This window comes from Anticarsia gemmatalis, chromosome 17, assembly GCF_050436995.1.
Source record: "Anticarsia gemmatalis isolate Benzon Research Colony breed Stoneville strain chromosome 17, ilAntGemm2 primary, whole genome shotgun sequence".
In the NCBI taxonomy this organism is placed as follows: Eukaryota; Metazoa; Arthropoda; class Insecta; order Lepidoptera; family Erebidae; genus Anticarsia; species Anticarsia gemmatalis.
The window spans coordinates 6,904,813-6,917,719 of record NC_134761.1 but is presented as its reverse complement, the minus strand read 5'-3'; the positions used below and the strand labels follow the sequence as shown (position 1 = coordinate 6,917,719).

At 32.8% G+C, this 12,907-nt stretch overlaps 1 protein-coding gene across 1 annotated transcript in view; it reads left to right on the top strand.

The window, feature by feature from the left end:
* Positions 1-8,989, top strand: part of LOC142980143 (G-protein coupled receptor dmsr-1-like) — a 56,765-nt gene extending 47,776 nt beyond the window's left edge. The window contains exons 5-7 of the mRNA XM_076125461.1: positions 1,248-1,350; positions 7,708-8,279; positions 8,665-8,989. Coding sequence (XP_075981576.1) covers positions 1,248-1,350; positions 7,708-8,279; positions 8,665-8,686 — 697 coding nt within the window. The 3' untranslated portion in view covers positions 8,687-8,989. The remainder of the gene's footprint in view (positions 1-1,247; positions 1,351-7,707; positions 8,280-8,664) is intronic.
* Positions 8,990-12,907: the final 3,918 nt, after the last annotated feature.

Genomic DNA, 12,907 nt, shown 5'->3' with positions numbered 1-12,907 from the left:
GAAATAAATTTGTTAATAGAATCTCCCCGCGACTTCATCCATGTAAAAATATTCTGTAGAGTAATAATTGTTAATTCAGGTTATCAAAAACACGGATAGTTGTATCAAATTTAATCAAAATGCGTTTTGGCATAATTATATAATTAACATCCAAGCAATTATATTAGTAAGATTGTGGAGAGCAATATAATGATGCATTTATCAAATTATAAATCATCGTAATAATATATACTTAACTTAATTATACGTTTATTCAGAGAAGATATAAAGCCTGAGGCTGCGCAAGTTGTTCACGCGTTCAAGTACACTAAGTTGTGGCAAATGATTCCACGAATGTCTACTTCAGTTGATGTTATGACTAATGAGTTTAATGAATCCCTACTTAATCATTTACTCAGAAAACTGCTGAATATAATAGACAGATTTTAAAAAAATTCCCGGGAAAAGACAGAAAGTTCGTTGAAATATGTATAAAACATATGTATTATATAAAACTGTCGTAGGCTTTCACTTATGTCGTACGTGGAATTTGTTTCATTTCGTTTTTATGAATATTTATTTGTTCAAATGATTTGAGTGCGTGACGGTCCATAAACTCACCTAGTATTAGCCTGAATGTGAAAGCTTCGTAAATATAAATGATCGAATGGTTACATTTATTATTGACGGCTGTGACCGTGTTTGAGGTGACAAATGCTAAAACGAACGCGAAATGGGCTCACACGTATTTCGGCTAAGCCTTTGGATGTGAACAGCCTTTCTATTTATCGTTTCAGTCAATGTTCCGGTTTTCTTTTTGTTTACACTCGCTTTTTATATTTTGTTTTTATAATATACCAGATGGTAATTTTATTATAGCCAGTATCAAAACACGTGTTTTCCGCTCTCAGCTATTTTCATACACTACCTGTTTTAATGAACATTATTTACTTTTCATTAGACATGGCAGGTAGAAGAGTTCATAGACAAATGCATTTCCTTTTTTCGTTTTCGCAGAAATAACTATTTTCTTCTTTTATATTATCCACTCTATTGAACATAAACAAAAAAATTAATCAGGTATTAATCAGTTTTTAGCCAAGTAACGCAATTCTCTTCAGTCTGTTCTACCAAGTGATGTTTTTCGATATCTAACCAATTGACAATAGTCGATAGAGTTAGAAAATCACCCCTAACTATAGAAAGGCGAAATATTTTTGTAGTGTATTGTCATATGATCTACCAACTTAAGAATACTTTTGTTACAGGTACTCTGATAAGAACCACATACTGTGCACGGAGAGGAGGTGCAGTACGGCAATACTGAGCAGTTTTATATTACCACCGATACTGTGCATACCTACTTATATGGTACGTATTTCACAATTCTAATCCTACATGTTACTTTTCTATGGAATGTGCAATTTTTTGTTATTGTTTATTGCCATATATTTATTTGGGAAGAAAACATTAGAAACTTAACAACAATTTCAAGAAGAATTCAAAGAATCTAACACCGAACATAACCGAAAATATGAACCCAAATCTCGTTACCACTAAATTTAATAATAAAAAATAAAAGAATGTTTTATTTTTTAAAGCAACGTTGTAATTTTTTCCAGCCTAACATAAAATTTAATGCCTGTAATAGGCAATCAACGACTTTGCTACTTATTAATATTTTATCGAGGAGCTATTAAAAGTTTAAGTCGGTTTCAAAGTTGAGATTAGTTTTAATACCCGCGCTGTAGACTGAAGAAAGCCAGGATTAACTTTGGGAAACAAGTAGTGCAATGTTGAACGAGGCAACTAACTAGTTTTACTTCGTGTATCAAGACTTGGGTGGGAAGTCTAAGAACTAAACCAATGTGAGAAACACCCACATTAGTTTTGAGTTCGGTTCGATTGCCGAAGGGGTAGACACATTCGCGAAACATACTTTTTGAAGAGAAGGAAACCAAATCCTCCGCTAGGTTAGCATCTACGTTATATACTTTCTAATAACAAACAAAAACTGCAGCTAAACTTGCAACTGAATCGCATAACTTATTAAAATAGGTGACTTGGTGTTTTAAATGATACCATTTTCGGATATGGATAATAATTATGCATTCAAAAGATGAATATTACAATATCTTCTAATTAATTCATTATGCTACTGATCTATTATCCATAAGTACGTTAATACACCCAAAAACATTTACAAAATCCTACCCACAATACATCAGTAAATATTTTAATAGGAACTTGCTCACTACTTTTACCAATTTCCTAGCACGACATGTGAAAAATAAACCTATATTTCCATTATATGTTACGGATGTGGAAAATTTCATAAAAACCAGTCATGCCTTTCCCAATCTTTTGGACCGTAGAACAAAGCAAACAAACCCAATTTTGCAAATAATAAAAAGGTTTAATAGCGATATTATGAATTTATCTACTCTATGAATAAGGATTCTACGAATTATTAATATCGTAACTTGTCTGACTGATAATTGTATGTTTTCGCCGTCTTCAAAGGTAACTATCAATCAAGGCTTGATTACCCGCAAGCAGTTACCTGTTGGCATTTTAGCTATTAGTTATTGTAGTATTATAGTAGTGGTATATTATGTTTCACGACTTTCTGCAAGAAATTTTTTGTTTGAATTCTCTCTTGCTCTAATCAAATAGTGAGTTTTTGGATTGATCTTCAAATCAGGCAAACTGGGTTTTAGGTGAATTTAGTAACTTGCCCAGTATTTGGGAATATTCTAACCTACTGTTAAGCAAAACATTTTAAGCAAAACAATAATGTATCTCAAATCAAACGTTTCTTATGCCTACACCTAGGAATATTACAACCGCAGTTTAAATAAATAATATAATCTTACACACACGACAAAATTCGCGAATAAATAGCAAAACACGCAACACAGCTGGTATTAAATTCAACGTAATTTTAGACACAAATATGTTGCTTTAATATTATAAAGCAAATGCGGCTAAACACAAAGTTGCCATGAGCCGTTATTATAATACCTCGGGTGTATATCTGATATTCTCGGAAGGCGCGCGACGATGCCTACATAATCATGCATCGATGACAGCAATATTAGGTTCTGTGTGATACACAAGCTCTATCACGACATGCAGATTGCTTTTGGATCGCATTTTCTGTTGAATGTTTGCTAAAAAGTAAATACATTTCAAGTCGTTTCAAACAAGATGGACAACTACTGTTTGATACAAACAAAAGGCGAAAAATTCGAGGAATATAATGTACACAAGCAAATATTTGTTTTTTTAAAACATATTTTAATTATTCGCCTTACCAATGCACTTGGTGAGCATTGTGGACTTAAGATCTTATTCCTATCTCATTCTGGGAGAGGCCACGTGCCGCAACGGGTTTACTTTTCAGCCTTAGTTACTGTATACTCCTTAGTTGGCAAGTTAAGCATAAACTTTAAGCACGTGCATCAACCTCCACACAATATAATAACTTCAGGTGTACAGTTTAACTTACTACACCCTCGCCGCTGGCTTATTTTAGATAACCTAACTTATTACAGATGCCTTGCAATTCCCGATATTAACGCTCTTTAACATTGAAACTGCGGATATAATGATAAAAGATAACAGAAAAATGTAAAGATTTTTATTATTGTATATCAGACATAGAGCAGTGATAGCCGAGTGGTATAAGTTGACACCTCCCACGCAAGTGGTCGCAGGTTCGAACCCGAGGCAACACACCGATGACTTTTCGACGTTATGTGTGTATTAGAAATAACAGCAGTGGGTCATTAATGGGTTAATTTTTTTTATTTAAAATTTTATCGGACATGTAACATCAAAACTCATAATAAAAGCAAAGCAAGCTCATAATAAAAACAGTACTGCTGTCCGTCCGCATAGATAAGTTATGCGTTCACGCATACTCTATTCGAACAATTTCCAATTTCCAAGAAATTGGGTGGCGGTGTTCCAAGGAAGGACACCGATTCCTATTTTCACAAAAATCTAAAAACCCACTCGATTGAATACGCTTTTTATTTACCTTTACTTACGTTACGATAACTATGATTTCTGCTCCAATACCCATTGGGAATAAAGACTCTTCACTTCACTTGAGTACTTATAGGGATTTTTGGAACGACACCCGATTATCATAACTCATACCGTTTTCACCATACGAATTCTTGCATGGAAAAATGATAGTACACAAAAATATGGCTGGCTAGAAACCCGACTTATGCCTTTTACTATGTGAAATGATATATGAAGGCACTAAGTCTTTTATGAACTGAAAGTACTCTTTTTAGTGTTATGAAAAATCAACGAAGTGTGAGCCGCCTTTGTGATCCTTTGGTTGGCGACATTATGAACCGTGAAAAGTGAAAATATAGAGCTTAGAATCTATAGGCTCTATCTAATTTTTTGTGCCAGTTTTAGTATTTACTTTTCCTCAAACATTTTTTTTTCGTGGGTCTAACTGTTTTATGTTATTTTTAGCTCTTTGTTTCTAAGATTTTTAGGTGCCTGTTTTTACTACATCATACGGTGATTTTATCGCTATTTACCACGTTTATTAGCACGTTAAGAGCTAACAGATTTTTGAACTAAAACTGCGGTAAATCGAGTCGTGTTTCCGAGACAGAAAAATTACATCATTTGCGCCTATTTCGTTTGAGTTCGGAATATTTATATGTAAATTTGTTTGTTTGTATGTACATTGTAATTACAATGCTCCCGAGATCAACCGGCAACATTATTTCAATTCAAATCTATGCGTGGGTATTTAATTTCACGCTTCATATGGCCCTTTGAGAATAAAATGATATCAAAGTTGTTCCCGCAAAGGGAATACCGTCCCACCGACCATGTTTTATTATGTTTAAACCTAACTCATGTATTTTATGTCGAAGCGACAAGTGTTGTATGATATAAAGACTTTTTTAATTTCCTTTTTCATATTAGCATTGTAAGTTAGTTCTAGAACTCTCGAGGTTCTTTAGCTTACCTCGTGTGTGTATTAAGAGTGAGTTTACGCGGGAAGTGCGGTGTTTCGATTTAAACTTATGACTTACGACTACAATTATGACGCTAGCTATGCCATTAGGATACCGGATATACATATTCTCTTATATTCGAAAATATCCGTAGCTCGATCTTAAACACGATCATTCGGTACGTCACATTCATTTTATGACACAGTAATAAGGGTTGTTGCATATGAGGACTTTTAAAAATTCATTTTTCAGAATAGCATTGTAAGTTAGTACTAGAACTATTTAGTTCTTTAGCTTACCTCGAGTTTGTATTAAGAGTGGGTTTACGCTAATAGCGTAATTTCTGGACTTCGTAACCATGACTTTCCACCACAAGTTCGATGTCTTCCCTTGCCAATGGGCTACCTCCGTTTAAGTTAATGCTTTTCGAATCTGGTCCATCCGAAAAACACAAAAGACATAATAAGTATTAGCGAAAACTGCTATTAGACGATTACTTTCTTGTTTGCCGAAAGTTTGTTCAATGCACTACTTGAACAAACTTTTGGCATAAAAGAAAGTTAACGTCTTCTAGGAGGTCAGGAACTGAGACCTGCTTTCATACCCGATAAAAATGTCTTAAAATAGATTGTCGCAGTTTACATTCCAATTACGGAGCATTAACGTGATTAATATGTACACATCGCTGGCTAAACGATCGATTCTGATGCTTAGACAAATTAGCCCGGCTATCGAGTTACGTCATTTAAATTAAGCTTAAAGCGCTTCCAATATTATTGGTTTTAGATCTAATGACATTTATAGATACAGTAAGTAATTGAATGTTTAAATCCGGATTTGCGCTGTGTATTTTGTAGAGGTTAATTAAAATGTTTCCTATTTCTTTTCCTTAAGAATCGCGTCTCCTGGAAAATCGAAGCTCAGGATAATCATGTTCAACTTATTATTACTTACTATTTTTATACTGATGGTTACTTATAATTTTTATCCATAATACAGTATTTGAAATTCGCAGTAAATATAGATCCGCAAACTACATAGCCATATAACATTGTAACAAACAAAATAACGCCTCATTCCTAATAGAATGAACAAAATCTGTATCCTTCGCGTAATAATACGATTATGATTCAAAATAAATTACGTCGTAAAAGTAATTTTCGTTTACGTCGGCCGCTTAGAAATACGTGCGATAAAGGTCTGTTCAGATTTACCTAAGTAAACTCACTATCGCATCGCTGTAGGTAGCGGAAATTAGCGCACGATATTCCGCCGTGTATTTGTATGCGATTCTGCGGTTAGCGCGGAAACGTTCGAATACGTACAATATCGCTTATATCTGTACCCTGAGCACGCAATCTCGTCTAAATGTCAAATAGATACTCATTGAGTCGATTTCCTACCACTTTCCTGTATCAAGTGTAGAGAAGCGTTCAAGTATTTTGATATGGAAAATTAATCAACGCAATGAATCTATTTTTAAGAATGCGTTTGCATTTTGCATTTTTAGCAGCAAATATAAAAATATTCCGATTTTCAAAGCTATTATTTATTATATTGATATTACCGAACGTAATAAACGCATTACTGTTTATTTTACGTAATATAATGTTCAATAACCTCCAATATCAATTGTTCGCTACATAAAATTTACTTCTGCGTAAATATGATTTATTTCCTAAAGTTTATGTACGAGTCATAAAACTATTTGTAGTACTTATGTGAATGCCTACTTGATTCATGGTTCAGCTAATTTTAGCAAATACATTAAGTATGTAGAGCGCGAAAACAAACCTTGTAATGATAACCTAAAACCTTCATGCACGTTAAATGGGTTCCCATCTATCGTCGGTAGATTTTACGCTATTTTCTAACGAGTGTAAAATTCGTTTCAGTACTCTCGAAAAAGCTGTTGTTCACCACAATACCAACACTCCTTTATGTTTTTTCCTTAACCTAGGATTTGTATAGAAATAACAACGGATTTGATGCATTTTTTGCAGGCGCCAACTAATGTAAATTTTTTATACTGATTACTAACAGCCTTTTTGTAATTTTAGGCAGTCGTAATGACATAATTAACTTTAAGATACAACTAAGAATTTCCTATTGATGGTATTAAAAATAGTAAATAATAGTACTACATAGAAATCCATATGATATCTTTAGTACTAAACACATATTATTTTAGTTAAAGCAACTTTCAAAAACCATTTACCAAAGTTGTAAACTTGTAGGATCAATTTGAGCTGAGGCTTCAACGGGTTTCTTATTGTTGAAAGTCTACAAACTAGGTTTAACTGTCGTAAAATCACAAACCCTCACTGCTAAATAACCTACATTATATTTAAATATTTTAGTTACAATATTCCACAAGCTTAGAGGTTTTAATTTCCTCTTGTATTAAGGACCCTTTGTGCTTACACAAATAGTTTACTGTACACAGTTTTTTCCTCACAGCAATTTAAACAAGCTCTTGACAAAGCTTTTCTCAAAAAGATGTTGTTTTTATTAAATTGTGTTTTCAGTCCTCCTCTTAAAACTGTAATTACCTTCTCCTCGCCTTATTAAAAGTACGAAATTATGTTAATACATCATAAGCTTCGTCAACATAATTTTAAGTGAAACGTCCAAAAATATTTTAGTCCTCATTTTGTAGTTATTTGATTACGTCATTAAAGCCCCTCGCTTACCTTGATAACATTTTGTAATATGTTTAAATCATCAACAGGTATTCGACATACACACAGCGGTGGTGCTAGAACCTTCAGGACCGATGATACTTTACCACGTGGACTCTGACGAAGAAGGGCAACTGTATCAAATCAACTTTTGGGTCCACGCAGTCGTTATCAAGCTACTCCCTTGCCTCATTCTAACAGTTATCAGTCTATGGCTAATCCGTGAAGTATACAGCGCAAATCAACACCAAAAGAAAATTCGAATATACAACAAATGTCCGACCAACAATAAAGCCGTGAAAAGACAGTGCAAAGCCGACAGGCGAACGAATCGGACAACGAAGATGTTAGTAGCTGTTCTGCTGCTATTCTTAGTGACGGAGTTGCCGCAAGGGATTCTCGGACTATTGAGTGGGTTGCTAGGAAGGTGCTTCTTTAAAAGATGCTACGATTTATTCGGGGAGTTGATGGATGCTTTAGCGCTGTTGAATGGAGCTATAAACTTCGTGCTGTACTGTTCAATGTCGAGGCAGTTTCGCACGACGTTTGGACAGATGATGGGTCGCGCGCACTTGCACCGGTGGCCGCCACCAACTGCCTCTCACTCCGATGGACAAAACACGTGAGTTGTTTAATAAACATTAGAAAAGATTTTGTTTAGAGAAACAAAAATAGCTGGAAACGTATCATTCGCGTTGAGGTCATGGTGAGAAATTACGCCACGGTAAATAGGTTACGTAATCATTTACTTGCACAGTTCGTCCGACTTGTTAAGTATCTTGGTAATATCCCAGTTATAATTTTGTTAGGATTTCTTAGGTTTAGTCTAAATTTGTTAGTCTCAGATCCATAAAACGAAATGATTGATAACCTGCTAGGTAGTTTAGTTCGTTGTTGACTTGTTGTAAATATGTTGTTTACAACAAGTCAAGGTTTAAAAGAACATTTGTGATCGTTTTTTTACAGATAAGTAAAATAGGTTATAATGTTTTTTCCTTTACTTTCAGGGCAAAGTCGTCGATACCTTGAGGAAGGCTTGTACAAGAGAAACATGCCAACGTTCTGCAGCATTTCCTGTAAATAGTTATGTTAAATATCGCCATTATACTGTTACCAAAGTTGAAATACGAAATATAATTTGTAGGTCATTAGCATAATTAGATGGTAATTGACTTCATACTGTTTGTCTGAAGAAAAATGACTTCATAATTCATTTAATAAATTACTCATATAAGTAAAAATATAATAGACATAGTGATTAATAAAAATGTTATTTATGATAAAATAAGCCAGTTCTTAGCCATTATAGATGTAAATTAAAAATATGCATTAAGAATTTAAAAGAATCTAGTCTTTTTCCGTTCGTGAAACCAAAAATATGTTAAAATATAATAAACATGTCTATGTTAACCTCTTCTGGATGAGTTTCGAGAGCTCAACAAGTGTAATTTATTTTGTTCATTTGCTGTCATCTTATGTCTTAAACACTTATCCGTAAGGGCGCGTTCCCACTATGTCGTAACGATTAATTTAACGTTGGACGACTGTCGTCTCTAGCTGTTCCAATTATAACGATTGTTGGTCGTCAAAAAAAAATTATCGTTTAATGACTGTCGTATCTAGCCGTCCGTCTCGAAATCTGTCGTTCTACATGTGAACACCTCCATTTAAACGCCAACCAACATATAAGCCACGACACTTAAAACTACACGATTATCTGTCGTCACGACAGAGTGAGAATGCGTCCTAAGCCTGTAACTAGCTCTTAAAATTGATTGTAGTAAAGAATCGCGTCTCTAATAAGGGATAGTATGTTTCATCATTCCGACGGGTATTAGCAAACTTCAAAGGAATGAACGTTATATTATTTTAAGTTAATATTATTTAACACTTTCCGCCTACGTTTCATGAATTCTAAATACATTTTGTTCTTTGTTTAATGTGTACTAAGTCTATATAAGTTGAACTTTATTATAAGCCAGCAGGAAGTTATTTTGAACTAAAATAACTTTTATTAAGTTCCTTAAGCTAACGGGTGGTTCGATACGAGAACAAGTTCTATTGGGTACTGTTCAAAATATTTAATCTATTTTAAAAGGAAACCTTTGCTCGGTACACCTTACTCAATCTACAATTAATCAATCTTTCATACATTTTAAACTCTCGCGTTGCATGTTTAATATTATAATAGAATACGGGAAACAGTCAGTCTGCGACCACGGCGAGTGCGTACTGAGCCGAAACGTTAGGCATTTTAAGGTAAAATGCGTGTTGGCGTTAATTCCCGTATTCTATTATATATTGAATCAATCTTTATTTAACATCTTAAACATGTTAATATTCTACCGTCAGTGTGTTACCTTCTTAATAATAAATCCAAAGGTAAGTTAAGACGTACAACGTAAGATTAAGAATTACTTTTGGTCCAAGAACAGTATACTTATAAGGCATTTTTCAAATAAACTATCACTAACACTTATTTTATACATGTATAAGTAGATTACTGTTATATTAATCATTCATTGTTACGGAACTCTTCAAATGAATTCAGGACATTTATTACAAAATACACTACATTAAGGACAACCTTAGGAAAAAGGAAATTAAAACCTTAAAAGGCTGGATTCCCCAGTTTCTAAAGTTTTAAGGACGTTTGTGAGTATGTGTTGCTTGAATAACAAGGAAACTTTTCAAAGTCTTAAACCTACATTTGTTTGACGTCTGTTTTGTCTGTTTGCGAATTTCTTTTATCAATATTTTTAGTTTGTTTAAGCAACTTTTTAAGCTAACTAGTTTGTTTAGATAATATAGCTACACGGCGCGGGCGCCGGAAATCGCATTATTCTGGATATACATACGTCGTGAGTAGATGATTTTTTCTACAACAAACTAATACCGGCTAGTATTGCTTCGCTTTTGCCGAAAAGGCACTATTTGATGAGGAAATTAAATATATTATTACCATTTCAGTCTACATGTCAATAGTTCAATGTATTAGAAAATTTGCCTGCTCTTTATAGGTACATACAGAAGATCGAATGAAAACCACGAAACTTACGTAATCATTCTTCATCGCTAGTAGTAACGTCATCTTAATTATCATGTGAAAAATTGTGAGTACGTAACCAAACAATTGCTCGTACAATATTCACTTCAAACACATTCACAAATATACTATTACGCTAAGATGTTTCGATTTTTTTTACGTAAATAAAATACTTAATTAGCTTAATAAATGAAAGCAAGTTAAAAGGTTCTTGAAAAAAATAACAGAATTATAAGCATGTATTCTAATATGCCATGCTATTGTGTTTCACTGCGACTTCATCCGCGTGAAAAAAGTATCCTTTGTGTTAATCTAGGTGTAAACTATAATTTGTATAAAAAATCATTAAATCAATTGAGTAGCTTTTTTGTGAAAGAATTTAAAACATACACCCTTACAAACTTTCTCTGCTTCAAAGCTCTTATTTGCATCACGTTTATAGACGGTGTTGTAAATCGTTCGGATTTTACAAATTAAAAGTGTATTTTTTTACTTAATTACTACTTAGTATTGTGTATATTATGCCTTGTAAATAATTATTTCAAACTTCTCTTAGTCATAAGTATCTATTGTAAATACATAGTTATATTTTAAGTTCCCATTGTAGTTTATCGAAAACAAATATTTAAAATAACAGGTTTATGAAATTGATAATTTGTGTTTTCATAGACATGTTTATTTTATACATTCAAATTATTTATTATATACGAAGTGCCATTTATTTAAATTAAGTTAATTTAAACATGCATTGTGTGTGACGAGAATGCAAATTCAGTTATTGTATATTATTATAAATTTTCGTATTTATATTTATAATTATTACATATTTCAAGTGACTAATTAATCATTAATGATTTATTAAACATATTGTTTTGTAATAATAATTAATTATGTAAATTATATAAATAATTTACACAAACATAAATTGTTGAAAGTATAAAATTAATAATATTTTGTATATAAAACCATAGTAAACATAAGTACAGTGTACCAATCTTCCACAACATTTTCTTATAAACTTCCGTTCTATTTTTCTTAACAATATAATTTTAACAATTTTGCACCACTGGACCCTGTTTATTTACAGACATTTTGTAGATAAAACAATTTATTTATTTTGTTGAGATGCTAAACATGTATCTCATCTCGTCTTTAACTCTCAATGTAGGCACATGCTCTGCTTGCTAATAGTTTTATGTATACGCTCTACGTACATAAGTAAGAAGAAAGCTTCACCTGACGTTAGTATTGGGGTAAATCACTGGGTACACTGTGATAAAATTATATGAGCTATTTGAAAAATATATTGTTAATAATACAATATTGTAAATACATAGTATATTTATATATAAAATATGTATAATATACGTTTCTCTTGTACAACAATAAACGACGTTTTCTTCTGATATTGAGTAATATGAATGAGTATGCTTGCAAGCATTTGTCATGTAAAGAAGCTCAGATATAATGTTTGTACATATCGTTTTATAAAATAAAGTTTTGATGTGATTTTTACATTTATTTATTTACCCGTTTTCAGTTGCATTGTAACCACCCGGTTTCAGCTCTACATAACTTCGTTAAAAGTAATTTTAACGGCTTTTGAGCTACTTTATATACTAACCTAAAAAAACGTTACGTTACGAACAATTAGGACTAAAACCATTTGCCGTAAAAAGAAGAAAAAGTGTAAAAGATAAGCAAATAATACCGCGACTTTTAAACCGCTTCAAAGTAAATAAATAAAGCCTAATTGTTCTTACTTAAAGGCCTAATGACCAAGCATTTTGTCTGGAAAATAGCTATTTAGGCAACCGGTTAGAAAAGATCTTAAAGATTAAGTAAGTAAGCCAACAAATGCCGATCTGGAAACAAATGACTATCGTTTTAAATACTTTCTTTTTACATTAAATAAGAAAAACATCCGAATTATGGTAGCCAGTTACTATGGTATTATAGGCAGTTACTGTGCTCTATAAATATCTTCCAAATTGCCTAAAAAGTTTGCATAAAGATTAAGTTTAATCTTGAAGAAATTCCGTTGGTACAAAAGAGTTAAGACACCGACTTGAGGTTGGTTTATTCTAATCCACAGGAAAAGCGAATTCCTCAAATTCTGTAAGTCTGCACGGAAGGTAAAAAAAATATTTAAGAGAGGCCATTAAGAAATTATAATCTTCCTGGATGTTGTGTAGCAACAGAAC